Source organism: Tachypleus tridentatus, chromosome 9, assembly GCF_004210375.1.
Source record: "Tachypleus tridentatus isolate NWPU-2018 chromosome 9, ASM421037v1, whole genome shotgun sequence".
In the NCBI taxonomy this organism is placed as follows: domain Eukaryota; kingdom Metazoa; phylum Arthropoda; class Merostomata; order Xiphosura; family Limulidae; genus Tachypleus; species Tachypleus tridentatus.
The window spans coordinates 126,848,520-126,868,673 of record NC_134833.1 but is presented as its reverse complement, the minus strand read 5'-3'; the positions used below and the strand labels follow the sequence as shown (position 1 = coordinate 126,868,673).

Below are 20,154 nucleotides of genomic sequence, written 5' to 3'. Positions count from 1 at the left end.
GTTATCTCTGAATTAAGACTTAATATTTTACGTATAATATATAATATTGAAATTAAGATTAGAATTGAATGATATTCTATACAAGTGTCTATCTATTGATGGTGACAAAATGAGATTGAAACCAATTATTTTGCATACAGATTGTTAAGACTTTACGACGATAATAAAACACACATTAGTTGGTTCCCTGGTGGGACAGCGATAAGTCTTCGTATTTACAACACTAAAATCAAGGTTTCGATTCCCCTCGGTGGACACAGCAAACAGCCCGATGTGAATATGCCATAAGAAAACACACACACACATAGGTTTAATGCTGACATGGTGCGTTTTTTATTTATAAGTTTTTAGTTCCTTCGGTGAGACAGAAGTAAGTCTACAGATTTGCAACACTAAAATCCGAAATTCGATTCCCTCGTGGTAGACACAACGAATAGCCCAATGTGGCTTTGCTGTGAAACAAACACTTTACATTGTTTAAAGCTTTGGATTTACATCTAACACTCAGCCTTCTGCTTGAAAAACAGTTGAAGAAACTCCTAACTGACTGTCTATGAACTGGGAGGACATAAAATGAACCACATATATTTCATGTTTCTGTGCTGCCAACCACTATGCTTTGTCTGTACGATTATTATAATTATTGTTATTGTTTTTCAAACATCTTTAAACATTTAAAAAGATAAGAAACAATGAACTGGATCAAGGTTGGGGAGTATTTCAAGATGAATGAATCTCTGAAATTTGTTGTAAAACATGTAGATGCATAGAAAATCTTCTATCGAACAATACATAGCTCATTTCTTTTTTGAGTATGTCTTTCTTTCTGTTTTACTGCAGTAGAAATAGATAGAAGCATATTGTGTACTTCATGAATGGTTTTATTTAGGATTAGAAGATGTGATTCGTAAACGCATGATTTGATGACTTCCCCACTACTGCAAAATATCCGGAAATTATCTTATACTAGCCCGAAGTGACGTCGTACCTACCAGGCACAGCTCTGTTTCAAACAATTTTATGACAACGACATAAATTAATGTTCATAAAGAAAATATTGTTAATACCGGTATCATATTTCGTCCGGCAACTTACGAGAGCTCTTCCTGTAGTTTTATCGGTAAAAGGCTTCCATTAAAGTCATTAAATTATCTCGAAAATTCTCAGGAGATTAAGCCTAGAAATTCGGAAAATCACAATCATATTCAGTATTAATGTAAATGCGTTTATTTTGATAACTTTCAATAGCATCCAAAATGAATATAATATGGGGCAATAATACATAAAAGATATCTAATTTTATTAAATGAATAAATAAACATCACATGTCATTACATAGGTTAATAGTGTCATTATAACTATTGTAATCCGGTTACTGAACAAGAAAAAACGTATAAAACATACGTACAAATACGTTTATTTTCTTGTTTGTGGCTATAATGATTTGTCCTTCATTTCCTGGTCCGGCATGACCAGATGGTTAAGGAACTCGACTCGTAATCTGAGAGTCGCGGGTTCGACTCCCCGTCACGCCAAACATGCTCGCCCTTTTAGCCATGGGGGTATTATAATGGTATAGTCAATCTCACTATTCGTTGGTAAAAGAGTAGACCAAAAGTTGGCGGTGGGTAGTTATGATTAGCTGCCTTCCTTCTAGTCTTACACTGCTAAATTAGGGACGGCTAGCGCAGATAGCTCTCTTGTATCTCTGCGCGAAACTCAAAACAAACCAAACCTTTATTTCTTAATCAAAATTCTGATTGGCACCCAACTGACTTGAATGAGTTTCTTTTTCATTTAATGTTTTACGTTTGTTTTCAATTTAGTCGTAAATAGGTTCGCGTGGAAAAGTTTTAGTTGTAATACCACTATAGAAGAAAAGAAACTTCAAAATTCTAATATCGCTAACAGGAGAAAAACGTGTATCCAAGAAACTTACATAATAGCGAATGTGTGTATGTTTCTTATAGCAAAGCCACATCGGAGTATCTGCGGAGCCCACCGAGGGAAATCGAACCCCTGATTTTAGCGTTGTAAATCCGTAGACTTACCGCTGTACTAACGGGGGTCAGTAGAAAGTGAAAGGCCTCTCTGAATGATACTAGATAGTATTTATTCAGATAATGTAATCTTCATATTTATAAAACAGTAGTGTTTGTGTGTCATGTTCTTTTTGGTATAATGGTGAAACAGAGAGAAACATTTGTTGTTTTGGTCGAGCGCTCTGTGGTAGAACTTTGGATTTTGTAACTGGCTATTCGGGTTTTGATCTGTGCATTATAACAAAATATACCCTGGTCTTTAAGCTGTTGGTGCGTTACAAAACTGACACTTAATCCGTTAGCATGGATGTACAGATGTAGATTGCCTTTTATGGCAGAAATCTTTGTTAATATCTTTGACATAAATGCAAAATAATACAAATCATTTTAGTTTGGGGACATGAGCTCTGGAGTGCCATGTCAGGGAAGTTTTTCGTTTTACCATAAAGTTGAGATAAATTGACTAAAACATTTTCCCAACTATAAGAAAGGAGCACGCGATTGGTCTTAGTCCGTGTTCCATCTTGTATAAATTACTTCACGTGCGAAGAGATGGTTGCAATGGAATGTTTATCGGTAGTCAGAATAGAATCGAAAACATCGATTAGGAAGCGAGCAATACAATTTTTCAAGCTAGAGTACGTGCGTGCCACCTTTGTGATAGTTGAGGAAGTGCTGGAATGGTGTTACAGTGGAAAACGTTAACAAAGGTAAGGCTTACAGCGGTCTTAGCCTTATTAAGACTAAAACATTAGGTGGACATCAGGTGGTATTGCAATCAGCTTTATAATGTTGCCCATTTGGTTTGCTTTTACATCGAAACTTTGCGATTGGTTTTACTCTGTTAGTCTAACATTTGAGAAAAAAAAAAACACTTAAACGGATCCAACCACGTGTCTTTTTTTTAAGGGTGAACTTCAGTTTCTTTCGTTTCTGGATACAAGAATTATATACATGTAAAAAAATAAAATGTTTTACAATGATAACTAAGCACTCTTCAAAATCTTCAAAGGGACATACTTCAGGGTTGATTTCGGCAAAAATATATTGTTAATTAGCACGTACTTTTAGTTTTTGCTTTGTTTTCAGAGATTGCAAACACGATTATTATCCACAAAACAACATAAATCGCAAACCTTCTTGCTTTTCGATGACTTTTCAAATAATTTATTAAAAAGTATCTTTTAAATTTTCAGAAAAATTTTGGAAGCACAGTGAGTTTTTTGTAAGTTTGAGAACATGTTTTCTTTTGTTTTATAATCTAAACCCGACACTTGCTGCTCACCCATCTTGAACGATACAAAAAAGTTAGAACATTAATTTGATAATACTGAGAAACAAAACACTTGCACTTTATCAGTATAATGAGGTTTCATTTTAAACAGAATATTACATAACATGATAAAAAAAACATTGTAAATTATCTCAACTTAATAAGAAATGGATACGATAAATCACGGATTTATCTCTAATAAGGAAGTTAATAATCACAATAAAAAAGGAGTTGAATGAGGAGATTAACCCTGAGCGAATGTTTCTATTCTACCCTGTTAAAAGTTATATTTCAATACAACATTTGGAAGGGTGACGTTTCTCATTCTAAGAAGTCATAACACATGGCCATTTAATGGCTAAAACACTTTTATCATTGTACGGCTAGTGTTACATGGTTAAAAACGAATGATATGACATAATGGAACTAGAACTACACCTTATGTTGTCGGCTCAACACGTGAGCCCATTTTCGCAACTTGCACCTAGGTAAAACTTAACTATTCATGTTAATAATATGGATAACTACTGTTAAAAACCTAAACTGATTTAGTGTACAGAACTCCTAATATAATTGCTGTTAAGTAATAAATTGTAATATTATTTAAATCTCTTAATACGGTTAACTGTTGCTAAGTAACTACAGTGATTTATTATACAGAACTCTTAATAATGATAATTGTTGCTAAATAACTACAGTGATTTATTATACATAATTCTTAATAAAGATAACTGTTGCTAAGTAACTACAGTGATTTATTATACAGAACTCTTAATAAGGAGAATTGTTGCTAAGTAACTACAGTGATTTATTATACAGAATTCTTAATAAGGATGACTGTTGCTAAGTAACTACAGTGATTTATTACACAGAACTTTTAATAAGGATAATTGTTGCTAAGTTAGTACAGTGATTCATTATACAGAATTCTTAATAAGGATAACTGTTGCTAAGTAACTACAGTGATTTATTATACAGAACTCTTAATAATGATAATTGTTGCTAAGTAACTACAGTGATTTATTATACAGAACTCTTAATAATGATAATTGTTGCTAAATAACTACAGTGATTTATTATACATAATTCTTAATAAAGATAACTGTTGCTAAGTAACTACAGTGATTTATTATACAGAACTCTTAATAAGGAGAATTGTTGCTAAGTAACTACAGTGATTTATTATACAGAATTCTTAATAAGGATAACTGTTGCTAAGTAACTACAGTGATTTATTACACAGAACGTTTAATAAGGATAATTGTTGCTAAGTTAGTACAGTGATTCATTATACAGAATTCTTAATAAGAATAACTGTTCCTAAGTGACTACAGTGATTTATTATACAGAACTCTTAATAATGATAATTGTTGCTAAATAACTACAGTGATTTATTATACATAATTTTTAATAAAGATAACTGTTGCTAAGTAACTACAATGATTTATTACACAGAACGTTTAATAAGGATAATTGTTGCTAAGTTAGTACAGTGATTCATTATACAGAATTCTTAATAAGGATAACTGTTCCTAAGTGACTACAGTGATTTATTATACAGAACTCTTAATAAGGAGAATTGTTGCTAAGTAGCTACAGTGATTTATTATACAGAATTCTTAATAAGGATAACTGTTGCTAAGTAACTACAATGATTTATTACACAGAACGTTTAATAAGGATAATTGTTGCTAAGTTAGTACAGTGATTCATTATACAGAATTCTTAATAAGGATAACTGTTCCTAAGTGACTACAGTGATTTATTATACAGAACTCTTAATAATGATAATTGTTGCTAAATAACTACAGTGATTTATTATACATAATTTTTAATAAAGATAACTGTTGCTAAGTAACTACAGTGATTTATTATACAGAACTCTTAATAAAGATAACTGTTGCTAAGTAACTACAGTGATTTATTATACAGAATTCTTAATAAGGATAACTGTTGCTAAGTAACTACAATGATTTATTACACAGAACGTTTAATAAGGATAATTGTTGCTAAGTTAGTACAGTGATTCATTATACAGAATTCTTAATAAGGATAACTGTTCCTAAGTGACTACAGTGATTTATTATACAGAACTCTTAATAATGATAATTGTTGCTAAATAACTACAGTGATTTATTATACATAATTTTTAATAAAGATAACTGTTGCTAAGTAACTACAGTGATTTATTATACAGAACTCTTAATAAGGAGAATTGTTGCTAAGTAGCTACAGTGATTTATTATACAGAATTCTTAATAAGGATAACTGTTGCTAAGTAACTACAATGATTTATTACACAGAACGTTTAATAAGGATAATTGTTGCTAAGTTAGTACAGTGATTCATTATACAGAATTCTTAATATGGATAACTGTTGCTAAGTGACTACAGTGATTTATTATACAGAACTTTTGATAAGAATAATTGTTGCCAAGTAACTGAACTGGTATTTCATACAGGACCTCTAGAACCTATCTACTGTTAAAGTGTACAAAACATACTCTGTGATTTTTTTCTTATGAAATAAAATGTTCAAGTTATATTTTATTAAAATTTGGACAAGGATTTGTCAGAGAAGAAAATAAAACAGTCATTATACCCTCACCACCAGAGGAAACTTTTTTCTTACACAACGTTACCATATGTAAATCTTAGTTGACTTTAACATTGCATTTCTTTTCATTACCAGAAAGAGAATCTCACCAACTAATTTTCACTCACTTGGCTGTAACACTGAACGATTTTATTTTGTTGCATTATCAGATGATTTTCATGGCTGTAACACTGAAAAATTTCATTTCGTTGTATCACCAAATGGTTTTCCACTTGGCCGTAATACTAAGCGATTTCGTGTTGTTGTACTACCACATGATTTTCACATAGATATAACAATGAATGATTTTATTACTCTAGAATACTAGAGTATTATACTTCGCTGTAATAACACGTTACCTTACTTGGCTGTAGTACTAGAGTATTCTACTCGGCTGTGATAACACGTTAACTTACTTGGCTGTAGTACTAGAGTATTGAGTATTCTACTTGGCTGTACTATCAAATAATTTTCATTGGATACGTTATGTTTTTATGGTTAACAAATTTAATTAAACATTTAACCTTACCATTATTGATGAAACAAATTGATCTTCTCAGTTAGAATTCGTTTTTATCAACCTGAAGTAACAAAAACTGAGAAAGAGTTAGATTTATACTTTATATTCACAACCTTTCACCTTGTACTTTGTAAAGCTTGAAGTTCTGGGGCTTCAGGCTCTTCGTTTGTTTTATCCTCGCTAGGTGGTTTCCGTTTCTTGTTTTCAACAGTCACAGTGGACGACCCTAGCGACACCATTACTCCCATGATGAAAACCCATAAGATCGGTAAACTTGTCTGCAAGTTGTATTAAAAATAAAAACAAATTGTTTATTACACATCATTTCTAGTGCTTCTAATTCAATAAATTCGCTATTGATAAGACACTTTCACATAAGAATAAAATCAATATTCAATTTACAAATTGACATTTTATTGGATAATACACAACCTCGAGATTGTAACGATCGCTGCGTGTTATATCAGCAACAAAACAATAACAAATAAAAGGCCAATTTGTCTACTAATTTACGAGCCTTTATTTATAAAGTCGCAGCTTCCAAATAGTTTAAACATCTCATTACCTGATCATTTTGAAGCATTCGGTTTAAAATGTTGTACCGCTGAAATTAAGTTAAAAGTCAACTTCCTTTGATAACCTTGTTTATCTAACTGGTAGTGAAACATACAAAACTTGGTTAAAAAGGCTGACTAGTAATTTTGTACAAAACTATAAATATGAACTCTTCCGTTCTTGCAGTACCTTAAAAATATACAGACAAATCTTACAAACACTTCGCAATTACTTAAGACATATACCAGATCTATCTGTCTATATATCTCACTTTAGAATCGTAGTTTATTCGTTTCATAATGTTCGTACCTCTCGATGGCTCAGCGGTAAGTTTGAGGGCTTGCAACGCTAAAATCCGGTTTCCATACCCACGATGGGCAAAGTAAAGATAGTCCCTTGTGTAGGTCTACGTTTTATAGTAAACATAACGGTTGTAGCTGTTGTCTTCGGTGTATATTATAAGGTTGTTCCCTTTTTCTTTTATCGGTTTAAATCCATGTTTTCTGTTGCCATATTGGATAGATACACCAAACATCTGTAAAGAGTAGAGTGTTCTACTCCTCATAGCTTATTGTAATTGGTAATATATTTATGTTGTTTTATATATTAATGTTTATCTGTTTCGAACTTGAATTTGATCGATGTTTTCCAGAATATAGTTAAATCCAATTAGTTATAATAATAAATTCTTGATCAACTAATTTCGGAGAATCCGCGTTATTTTTGGCTTAAATCTAAACCGACTTCCCTGAAGTAGAAAACTGTACGACTACCAGTGCTTGTTTGTTTATAATAGGCTGAGTGTGGCCTAACAGCTAGCATGTTGGACTGTGGATCTACGAATCTACAGTTGACATCACGTTTCTGCAAACTCCCATTCAGCGATTTGCAATCTTGGTTATAAATCAGAGTAGTTTAAGAGTCAGCTGAGAATGCTGTTGACTAATTGGATTCCTCTAGTCCATGGGTGGCCAGCTCGAGTTTAAAATCAACTTTTTCCATCATTCATTTTTTATTGCAAATTTGGTAATCAGCAACTGCACTGTCTCACGTCATCTCTAATGTCGAGCGCTTCATTACTGTCACAGACTCCGCCCATTTTGTAACGTCAGTTTGATTTAGATGTTTGTTATTGAGTGTGCGTTGTTTTGAATGCGCTTGCAAACATGTTTTTATTGTGCAACTTTCAAGTGTTTAAATATATTTTGTTTTTAATCCCATAATACGGATAAATGGATAATTCAAAAACAAAACAAAAGAATCCAGATGATGGTGAACACTTAGAAAATAAAGACAATTTTATTGGTTCTGGTATTACTGTCGAAAAGAGAATGGCGCGTGACTGGAAAAACGTGAAACGAGAATTTAATGAAAGTTGGGAGTTGAAATCTGTAGTGATTGAAGTAAATAATAATCCAGTGTGTCTTTTGTGTAACAAAGTCTTTAGGTATAATAAAGTATACAACCTTAAGCAACACTTTAACAATTTTTACAACGAATTGAATGTAAAATTTCAGGTGACAGCAAAAATTGTATGAATGAAATTAACCGTTTGAAAGCACAACTTTATGAACAAAAGGGAAGCCTAAACAGATTTTTATCATCGATAGAACTAGTTACATTAGCTAGCTATAAAGTAGCTTGGATTTTAGCTCAAAAAAAGAAATCATTTTCTGATACTGAACTAGTAAAATAAATATTGATTGGAGTCATTGAAAATCTGTTGGAGAATTATGATTCAAAAATAAAAAATGATATTTTTCAAAACGTAAATAACCTGCAATTAAGAACAATTTTCCGCAGAATGCTAGAGTTAGCGAAAGTCATAGAAAATCAGTTTGTGTTTTTTTAGTACTAGATGAGTCAACAGATGTTATTGATACTGCACAGTTGATATTTTGGGTTCGATATGTAACTTCAGATTTGAAGGAAAGAAAGGTTTAGTCTTTGTAAATTACGAGATCGAACATGTGGAAAAAACATCTTTTATGTCTTTAAATGTCAAAAACATTTAATCTGGATTTTAAAAAAACTGGTTTCTCTGACAACAGATGGTACTCCCGCCATGACTGGGGCAAAATTAGGATTTGTTTCTCTTTTGAAGCAGCATTTAATAGAAAATAACGTGAAGTCTACGCTGCCATCTTTCCATTGCATTTTGCATCAGGAAAATTTATGTGCTCAGATGTCTAAAAGTGATGAATTGAAAATTATGATGGACATTGTTGTAAATATTGTGAATTATATTAGAAGTGGCAGCTCTCTCATCCATCAACAGTTTGTCGAGTCTTTGTAGGAAAGTAGTGACTATACTTTTGATGATCTTACTGATTTTGAAAATATAAGATGGTTAAGTAGAGAAAAAGTCTTGGGACGAGTTACTTCCTTATTTCCTCAAATAAAAGAATATCTTGTTGAAAAAGATAAGATTGAAAATCTCCCTGAAATTGAAACTTTGTCATGATTTGCAATTTCTGCGCGACATGATGACTCACTTGAATAATTTTAATGTGAAGCTTCAGGGAAGAGGTAAAATAATAAGCGAGCAATCACAGTCTATTCATGAATTTCAATTAAAGCTTAACCTCCTTGAGGAACACTTACAAAAGAATGATTTGACACATTTTGTAAAGTTGAATAGTTTTCTTGGAAATAATACGGTCTATGATTTCTCTGATGCTAAAAATTATCTCTATGTAAACTGGAATAAAAATCTATCTCAAAAACTTGAATCACGTTTCTCCGAATTTAAAAATTTGAAATTGTTATTTGAATTTTGCATGATCCATTTCAATTTGACTAAGGGAATTTCAGTAAGGAAATTACATCTTTTTTGTCTTTGGATAAGTGTGGATTTGGAGATGAGATGCTTTTCCTGCAAAGTGTAAAACATATTAAAGGTAAACAAAAATGTTCTATCAGAGAGATGTGGCTCACCATTTTGATAAATAAGAGTCTTCCAAATTTAAATATAACAATTTCAAAATTATTTTCCATGTTTGGATCCACATGGGTGTGTGAGTCAACATTTTCTATGCTAGATTTTCTCAAGTCTAGATACAGATCTTGGTTTACTGACATAAATTTAGAGGCAGAACTAAGATGCTCATTGAGCATAGATATTAAGCCAAATTTCACGAAACTTGTTGATGAAAACCCCATCAATTTTCACATTGAAGGTTAGTTGAAATACAGTCATTTTGATTAAACTAGTATCTTTCAATTATATTTTATTTTTTTTGAACAGTGTGGCCAACGTTGTTTTCATTAGCCACTGTTGTGGCCACTATGAAAAATAAGTTGTCCACCCCACCTCTATCATTTCAAAACTAGGGACAGCTCAGTTAGTGCAGATAATCCTTATGTGGTTTTATGAGTATATCCCAAACAAACGAACAGTTATTTATAACCAAAGTTTAAATTTAAGGTTTATCATACTAAAGTAGCAATTTAAAATTCCAAAAACAAACAGTTGTTTACAACCTAAGTTGAAATATAAGGTTTTACCATAGTAAAGTGACAATATAGTTTGCTGCTTTAAAAGTCGTTTAAATATCCTAGATATTTAAAATATTGTATCGTGCCTGAGACTATGAATCCCATAGTAAATTTTTCGCGTTCCACCGTTGTAAAAACGCCTAACAGATGGGAGTTAAATCTTATTTTCAATGTCTATCATACAGGAGGCAAATCGTAGCTTTAGAACCTGAAAGACAAAAGTTACACTTTACTTTCAGTGTTCAAGTAACTAATTATTAAACCTTATCTCCGGGGCTTCTCACAAAGGAGTCAATTTTTAGTTCTAGCACCAAAAAGATAAAAGTTACACCTTATTTTTAGTGCTTAAGTAACCAAGAGTTAAACCTTCGCTGCAGTCCTTGACGTAAATAAGTTTATTGACTCATAGCCAAGAGTTAATCACTGTCTTTATTGACTAATAGCTTATAAAACACATATAACTATGTATAACATACCTGAAGCCAAAACCCCCAGCTGTGAGCGTACCACACGTTCATGTCTACAATCAACAACAGCCCATAGGTCGTTTGTAGCTGATGTACTAGTTCTTCCATGTTTCCAGAGATATAGACAACAGGCACCACAACTGAAACCGCCCCTAACGTCGGTAATATCAAAACGTGGTAAGAATGAAAACATCAGAAAACGAATCAACGATTACTCTACACTAACATTTTATCCAAGTTACATATAAGCTGTTATAAATAAGGTTCATTTGATGAACAAAATATTTAACTTTTAGGTTGAAGTATTGTAACAAATTTACCGTTGTACATTTATTTTGGTGTCTGCCCGTGTTTTCATTTTTTTTTCTTTTTTACATGTGACGTATATTCTTGACTGTGTATTGTGCAAGTCCCGCCTGTTCTCGAAATTTGTAGAAAATTCTTGAAAGGAAGAATCAACAATATTTGTTTTACAAAAACTCATTGGAATAATGTTGAAACGTAGAGAAACTCGCGTAATTGATGTATATATATATATATATATATATATAAACCGACTCGCCAAGAAACAAAAGTATTATTATTATTGGAAAGCTACAGTCAGTGTGCTGTAGGCCTAGGAAACTATAATTGTGACTAACGCCTAATTAATCAGAAAAACTACAGAATTGAACCTGGAACGTTTATAGATTTCAAACATTACAAACCGTTTAACTTCAATGTATAAACTATGGATGTTAGAATTTCTACGAGGATAGTAAATATCGTCGCCGGTAAAAGTCAGTAATGTGAGAGAAATCAAGCTAGCTAAATTAAACAAGGTGTGACAATATTACCTCAGAATTCATTTGCTGGTCGTGGACCTGAACTGTCGATAAAATATTCAGTTCTAGACCGGATATAAGACTCGGTATTGTTCGTAACTTTTTAAAATTGTTGTATATAAACCATTATTTGTAATAACTATTAGCAATAACCGTTTCGTTTTCATGTTTGTATATTAACATATATTTGCGTTAAAAAAAGAAAATTGTGTATCAATCTTGTTGGCAAATAACATAAATCAAATACATATTAACATTTATTTAACTAAAGTTCAAATTAAAATTCCCGTTATTTGAAATAGTGATATGTAATGCACGTAACATAATAAATCAGAGACTCATCTGAAATAAATTATGATATGTAACAGTATCTTCTCAGTAGTTTTTAACCGGGCGGTTAAAGAAACACAGCATATAATGACATGTTTTAACTGAGATTATCTTAACTGTCGCTGAAAGAAAGGTTACCCATCTGCTAATCGATACATTATAATAATTATAAGTTTGCTGAAGGTATGTGTTTTTCCTATAGCAAAGCCACATGGGGCTATCTGCTGTGTTCACCGACCGGAATCGAACCCCTGATTTCAGCGTTGTAAATCCCAAGACTTACTTCTGTCTCAGCGGGAGACAAGTTTGACAACGAGCAACTAACTTCGAGTTTGTTCTTTTATTTGAAGTTAAGCACAAAGCTGCAAAATGGGTTATCTGTGCTCTACCCAACATGGTATCGAAACCCTGTTTCAAGCACTGTTAGCCCACAAACATACTGCTAATGCACTGGGAGGCTCTCACTTCAAGACTAATAAATTTTGGATACTGTTTGAACTAGTAACAAAGAAAACTTTATTATTACAAATTTATCATTGTAACAAACATACGACGTTTCGACAAGCTTTTAACGATGACATTTGATACTATATTAAACTAATAATAAAGTTTCATTAATTACCCGTTCGAGTCGTCTCTAACCTTTATTAGTCATGGTCTGGCATGGGCAAGCGCGTAAGGCGTGCGACTCGTAATCCGAGGGTCGCGGGTTCGAGCCCGCGTCGCGCCAAACATGCTCGCCCTCCCAGCCGTGGGGGCGTTATATAGTGACGGTCAATCCCACCATTTGTTGGTAAAAGAGTAGCCCAACAGTTGGCGGTGGGTGGTGATGACTAGCTGCCTTCCCTCTAGTCTTACACTGCTAAATTAGGGACGGCTAGCAAAGATAGCCCTCGAGTAGCTTTGTGCGAAATTCCAAAAACTAAACCTTTATTAGTCATTATAAACTTTTGTTTCATGACGCTGTACATTCCCCGTTCGAACGGTATATTACATTAGATATTTTAATTACAGGGTTTATTTTAGTTCTGATTTATATGTAGGTATCTTTGTTTTGATAACAATAAATGGACGTTAAGACTATATTAAAAAATACACGAGAAGAACCTATATGAGTTACTATTTCAAAATTAACAACTTGATGTTAGTTCGTTACGCTAATCTTGATGTTAGTTCGTTACGCTAATCTTATTATTCTTTTACTTTGAGAAAAGGTTTCGGAAGTCGAATCTGACGGCGACTTATATCTACAGTTTTCTTGATCTTTCTGTTTTATAGAGTTTTTACGATACCTAATAGCCAAGCTACAGCTTGAATCTCTTTATGTTTGATATGAGTTTATGTGCATACACGCTCAATCATTCATCTTTTCTTGCAAAAGTAAGATTGTCTTTGATTATTTTTCCAGCTAATATCTAGAATTCGTGCCGTGAAGTCCCCTGCTGGTACAACAATAAATCTACGGATTTGCAACGCTAAAATCAAGGATTAGATTTCCCTCAGTGGACTCAACAGATATTCTGATGTGGCTTTGGTAGAAGAAAATACATCATACGGTGAAAACGTTTGGCATACTATGTCATCTAGGCCTAACGTAAGAACTACTAGGAAGTGGAGATTTATAAGGCTTCATATCAGGATCAAAAGCTAAACCAAACAATTATAATGTAATGCAAGATTGCTTTTGCATCGAAGAATGCCAATAACCTAACGCTTTCTCTTTTATAGTCTACCCGGTCGCATTAGTGCCTAATGTTGGCTCAGTGCACTTCTATCCACAAAACAAACATATATATATATACATACACCTTGTGTATGAAAAATAAATGAATGTGTAAACCATAATATTACTTATCATCTGTTTATAATACCAATGGCATGAGGTTAACGCCATCTGTGTATTTATTTATCTCTGTTTTGCACTAAAGACAGATGCGTTTAGAGGGTTGATTCCCAAACAAAGCTTTCCAGTACTCTATTTTTTCATTCTGAATAGAAAGTTAAATTTCTTGCGATATGTGGAATATCAAATGCTCACCAGTGTGGCCGAATATGTACTGGTTTCTGAACCATGAAGGAGTAAAACCTATTTAAATATCACACAAAATAGTGTAGTAGTTGCACATGCAAAATACAAGATCGGGTTTCTCAGCTCTGTCAAGCTGGTTTATTCGCGGTTTTCATCAGTTGTATTGATAAAGATAGCCGAGGAAGGCTTAGTGGAGTTTATTTATCGTTCTAACGTGACTACGTACAGTGCCCGCCTGAACACGAACACCATCTCGCTCTAGACTGCAGTGGTTCTCAACCGTTTTTATGCCTCGCACCCCTAAAAAATTTTAATATGTTCTCGCACCCCTCACAGTAATTATTTGTTTAAGAATAAAGGTGAAAGTGGCCAAAACAAATTTTTATAATTAGTTTTTAATGATATATAAACAAAAACGAAACATTTTAAAAAGAAAAAATATTATAACAAACTAAAAGTTGCATAAACCCTACATGGCCTCAAAAAAATAATTTTCATCCATGCATGAAATGAAATTTCTTTGAATTTGAAATGTTCAAATGTTCATAAGCCAATTTAAATTTAATGATTCTTTTGTTCCTGTTTATTTCTTACGAGTTTTTCAAAGCGTGGCGCTTTGTTGCTGATACCAATCCACAAGTCTGCCTGCGCACCCAAGCGATTTCTAGATTTTGTCTTGATTGACAAAAGGGCACTAAATCCAAACTCACATAAGTATGACGTCACGAATGGGATGAGTACATTTAGTGCTTTTTCACAAAGCCTTGGAAACATGTCCATTGCCGAACACCAATATTGTTCCAAAGTTTTGCTTTCAAACTGCATTTCAAGAACTCGATTTGTGCGCAGTTCAATAAGATCTTCCTTTAGTTCTCCATCATCCGACATATTATCCAAATTGAAAGAGTATGGATTCATAATCCATTCTTCAGAAGTTTCCAGTTCTCCTCCAAAATATCCATCAAATGACTTTGATAGTATTTCCAAATGATCCACAATTTCTTCACACACACATGGAATCAAGGACTCATCTTCATCTACCATTTCTTCAAGTGATGGAAAATTTGAAAGATTCCCTTTTAACTCGTCGACACCAAAGTTGTAACTTTTCTTTGAAAGCATTTAACTTTTCGCAGCATTTCAATATGTTTATGTTTTTCCCTTGAAGATATACACTCAGGTCATTTATACGAGTGAAAATATCATTCAAATAGGCTAGCATTTGGTTGAATTCTTGTGATTCTATTTCTCCGGGCAGATCATAGTCACGTTCCTTCAGAAAAGTTTTGACTTTTTCTCGCAGTTCAAAGAAGCTCGTTAAATCTCTTCCACGTGACAGCCAGCGGACTTCTGTATGGAAAAGCAAAACTGAATGCTCACTTCCAAAATCTTCACAAAGTGACTTGAAGAGGCGGTGGTTCAGAGCGCGACCCCTAATCCAGTTGATGGTCTTCACAGAATGTCAAGAACCCTTTTCAACTTTGGAGGTAATGTTTTTGATCCCAAAGCATGTCGATGAAGAAAACAGTGAGTGTCTTGCAAGTTCGGAATCTCTTGTTTCATCAGTGCAAAAAATCCTGATTTATTTCCTAGCATAGCAGGGGCACCGTCGGTACACACAGAACCAATAATTTGGATATCTAAATCATATTTCGCAAATACGTCCTTCACACACTGGAAGACATCTTTCCCTTTTGTGGTTGTTTTCAGATCTTCACAGAACAGGAAATCTTCCATTATGGCACCATCATGGACACACCTCGCTAGTGCGATGAGTTGACTGCAATTTGCAACATCAGTTGTTTCGTCTAATTAGAGAGAGATTTTCAAGGAACTAGCCCTGATATCTGCGATAACTTGGTCCAAAATGTCCGAACTCAAATCACCAATTCGGTTTTGAATAACATTATTTGATAACGGCACTAATTTAAGCTTGTTTGAGGCCTCTTTTCCCAGAACAATTGTTGCCATTTCTAATGCACACGGTTTTATCACCTCTTCTACAATTGTATGGGGCTTCTTTGATTTGGCTACTTTATACGCCACGTAGTATGAACCCATCAGCAGTGGTTTGTCAGCAGATATAAAACCTAATTTTTGAAGGGTTGCTTGAGAATCAAACCGGGCCCTTCTACCTTTCAACGATTCAATATCATGGCCTGCAACAGCTGCTCTACCATGCCGGTTGTTCAAGTGTTTCTTCAACTGAGATGGCTTCAAATTTTCGTTTGAAAGGACAGCGTCACAAAGCATGCACTGGGGTTTTTGCAGATCCTCAGTTGTTCTGATGCAAGTGAAACCAAACTTCACATAATCATCATTCCATTTCCTTTTCTTTAACATAATGAAGTTTTTTTGCACGAACACAGAATCAACAATGCACTGACTACCATAGCATCACGCATGGGTTTATATACTCTGGAAACTTTCTTGAACATTCTCGAATACACGTCACATGACGTCATCGATTAATTCTGGATACTTCTGGAAGTGCTCGAGTCACGATCACGTGAATACATAACATAAATAAATAATAGACACTTTCAGACGGCGTTCACGAACGTAACCTAATTAGTTGTGCCGAGTATTTAGGTCACATATACGTTTCGTGTATTGTTTGTTTACAGTTGTACATTAAGATTTCGGTCTGCGCCGGTGATGGTAGAAACGATAGTTTATCGTAACAAGGTAAAAAGGTAACAAGGTCTATAACAAGAAAAATAAGGAATAAAAATCGAACGTAATTTTTGAATATATAGGACAGTACCCTTAATATAAACAAAACAAACTGAAATGTTATCTCGCACCCTTGGTTGGGAACCACTGCTCTAGAGAAACACAGTCGCTCTAACGTGGCTACGTACAGTGCCCGCCTGAACACGAACACCATCTTGCTTTAGACTCTAGAGCAGTGGTTCCCAACCAGGGGTGCGAGATAGCGTTCCAAGGGGTGCGAGATAACATTTGTTTCGGCCACCTTCACCTTTATTCTCAAATAAATAATTACTGTAAGGGGTGCGAGAACATATTAATTTTTTTTAGGAGTGCGGGGCATAAAAAAGGTTGAGAATTACTGCTTGTTTTGTTTGTTTGTTTGTTTTGGAATTTCACACAAAGTTACTCGAAGGCTATCTGTGTTAGCCGTCCCTAATTTAGCAGTGTAAGACTAGAGGGAAGGCAGCTAGTCATCACCACCCACCGCCAACTCTTGGGCTACTCTTTTATCAACGAAAAGTGGGATTGGCCGTCACATTATAACGCCCCAACGGCTGAAAGGGCGAGCATGTTTGGCGCGACCAGGATGCGAACCCGCGACCCTCAGATTACGAGTTGCACGCCCTAACACGCTTGGCCATGCCGGGCCAAGGAACCACTGCTCTAGAGGCACACAGTCGCTCTAACGTGGCTACGTACAGTGCCCGCCTGAACACGAACACCATCTTGCTCTAGAGGAACACAGTTCCTAAACTCTACATTCCTGTAGCCGAACACTACTGAGAAGCAAGTTCTTTTGACAGTAAAGTATTGTTGTTTAAGTTAACAGATCGATCTCTTCATTGGGGTACATTTGATATTGGTTTTGACTCGAAAACCGAAAACCGTAATAACCCCTCTGTTGTCCACCAAATTTTCCAAATTCGGTCTCACTGCCTCGCAGACTGGGTGTTCAAGTTTACAACTCAAACCTAAGTGAATTAATTTACTGCAGCCTTAAAAGTGGGGATAATTTTTTTGCTCCTAGCGTACGTTATAGACGCTACAATCTCTAATTACAAAGGAAACATTGAGCATTGAGATGAAGCAATGCGAAACATAATCTATTGTCGCAGAGCAAAGCGACACTATGTACATGAACCATTTTCTTCGTTGGTGTTTGGTATTTCAATAAAACACAGGTATTTCATCGTTTTCCTATTAACGCCCCGTACGTTAAAGATCCAGCTTTACAGATTCAGAATGATTTGGGTTTGAAACTACAAATATTAGGTCACGTTATCTACAAGAAGTAAAAAAATATGGGATCATTTCCAAATAAAATCTTGATCCTGAAAAGCTTACTTCTGACGTGACAACGATGACATGCTTTCACCAATAACGTGTCAGCTAGTACCAACAAAGATGTCATTTGCACTTACGTTATATATATATATATATAACAAGACTTTACAGCACAAAGTGCCATCTTGTTTTGACATATATGTATCATTTTTTAATGATTTAACTGATGTGGTTATCGTATAAAATCAGTGTACAGTACTGAGAAAAGTATTAGGACAAGAGAATGTTTTGTTATTCTTTCCATTTTATGGGGCTAATTATTCTATGCCAGAATGTAACGCTTCACTGGATCCTATTGACAATTAAATGAACCAGCGTTAGAATACTTATCGTTCGTTATAATTCCCATATACTTGTATCAAGAGCATGTCACAATGGTTCTGCTTGAATGAACATACTGATCAAATTTAGGATCTGAAATAACAGTCATGGTGTCCCGTGCAGTGTCGTAACTACATAGAAAGATGTTAACATGGAACTAGCATATGGTACCGGTATATGTTAGAAGAAATCAGTTTAATAGCATTCCACAAATAAACCTTGATAAAACCGTGTTTAGCACTATACATAAAGTTTTTTTTTTTGTCATGTCACGCCCCAAAAGGCATAGAGAATTATCAACAGAGCAAAAAATTCACATAAAAGCTTTATATGATATTGGTTGGACTCTCTGACAAGTTAATGCAAACTCAAAATGGTCTCCAAACACTCTCAAGTACACCCTATATTGTGGCATTGAGTCAGGTAAATTATAAAATAAGAAAGGAAGAGGCAGAACACCTAAACTCAGTAATACTGGTGTTAAGTATCTTGTTTATGCAGCCTTCAGGACAGAAGGAAGACTGCTCTGATCTCAAGTATGATTTAACTGATATGTAACAAATGACAGAAATGTGTCCAGATCTACAGTATCAAGAAGACTGAACGAGAATTGAATACTTAATTGTGTAACAGTTTAGAAACCTTTATGTAGATCTCCAGATATTGTCAAGAGACTGAACGTTGCCAAAAGTACCAAAACTGGACTGTTGATGATTGGATAAAAGGAGTTATGGACGTACAAGTTCAAGTTTGAAATATTTGGATCAAAGTGTAGATTGTACGTCCGACAGAAGAAAGGTAAACGATACATCAATGTATAGCACCTACCTACAATGAAGCATGGGGAAGGCAGTGTGACGGTTTGGGGATTTTTTTCTACCGAAGTAACCAGATATATTTGTAAAATAGGTCAAATAATGGACCAACGCAAGTACCATTAGATACTGATCCGTCATGTTATACCTAGTGGTTTGCGTATTATTGGTAAAGGATTCTACTACCAAGAAAATAATGACTCTAAACACATATCCAATCTATGAAGAAATTACTTAGTTAAGAAAGAAGCTGTGTCCCAACAGGCCTCCCAGTGGCTCAGCAGTATGTCTGCGGACGTACAACGCTAAAAACCGGGTTTCGATGCCCGTGGCGGGCAGAGCACAGATAGACCATTGAGTAGCTGTGTGCTTAATTCAGAAAACAACAACAACAACAACAACAAACTGTCCCAACGGAACTCCTAGATCAACCCAATTAAGCATATTTGGGAATTAAAAAATAAAAAACTTGACAAAACAAAAATTACTTCCAAAGAACATTTGCGGGAGTGAATTAGAGACATTAGAGTGAAATCCTGAAGGACATTTTGATTAAATATTTTGCAACAGTGTTTGAAAGGCTGTCCACAGTTATTAAAGAAAAAGGTGGACACACGAAATATTAACTGTTTACCGAACTCAAGCACTTCCACTGAGTTTCTGTTGTACTAAATATGAGGATTAATAACATTCTAATGTTTCATCTGTGATTTACCTTCCATTGTTCTTTGAAAGTTGTATGAAATCTAATTTTCGACTTTGTCCTAACACTTTTCCACAGTACTGTAATTATCTGTAAAATATACCTACTGAGAACCTGCTGGT

General features: G+C 34.3%; 1 protein-coding gene across 3 annotated transcripts in view; it reads right to left on the bottom strand.

Annotated features, from left to right (window-relative positions):
• LOC143226320 (uncharacterized) overlaps positions 1 to 20,154 on the bottom strand; it is an 83,871-nt gene that overhangs the window by 19,644 nt on the left and 44,073 nt on the right. For all 3 annotated transcript variants that reach the window (XM_076457131.1, XM_076457132.1, XM_076457134.1), the window contains exons 4-5: positions 10,961 to 11,103; positions 6,552 to 6,709 (exon numbers count right to left, since the gene is read on the bottom strand). In XM_076457131.1, the coding sequence (XP_076313246.1) occupies positions 6,552 to 6,709; positions 10,961 to 11,103 (301 nt within the window). The remainder of the gene's footprint in view (positions 1 to 6,551; positions 6,710 to 10,960; positions 11,104 to 20,154) is intronic.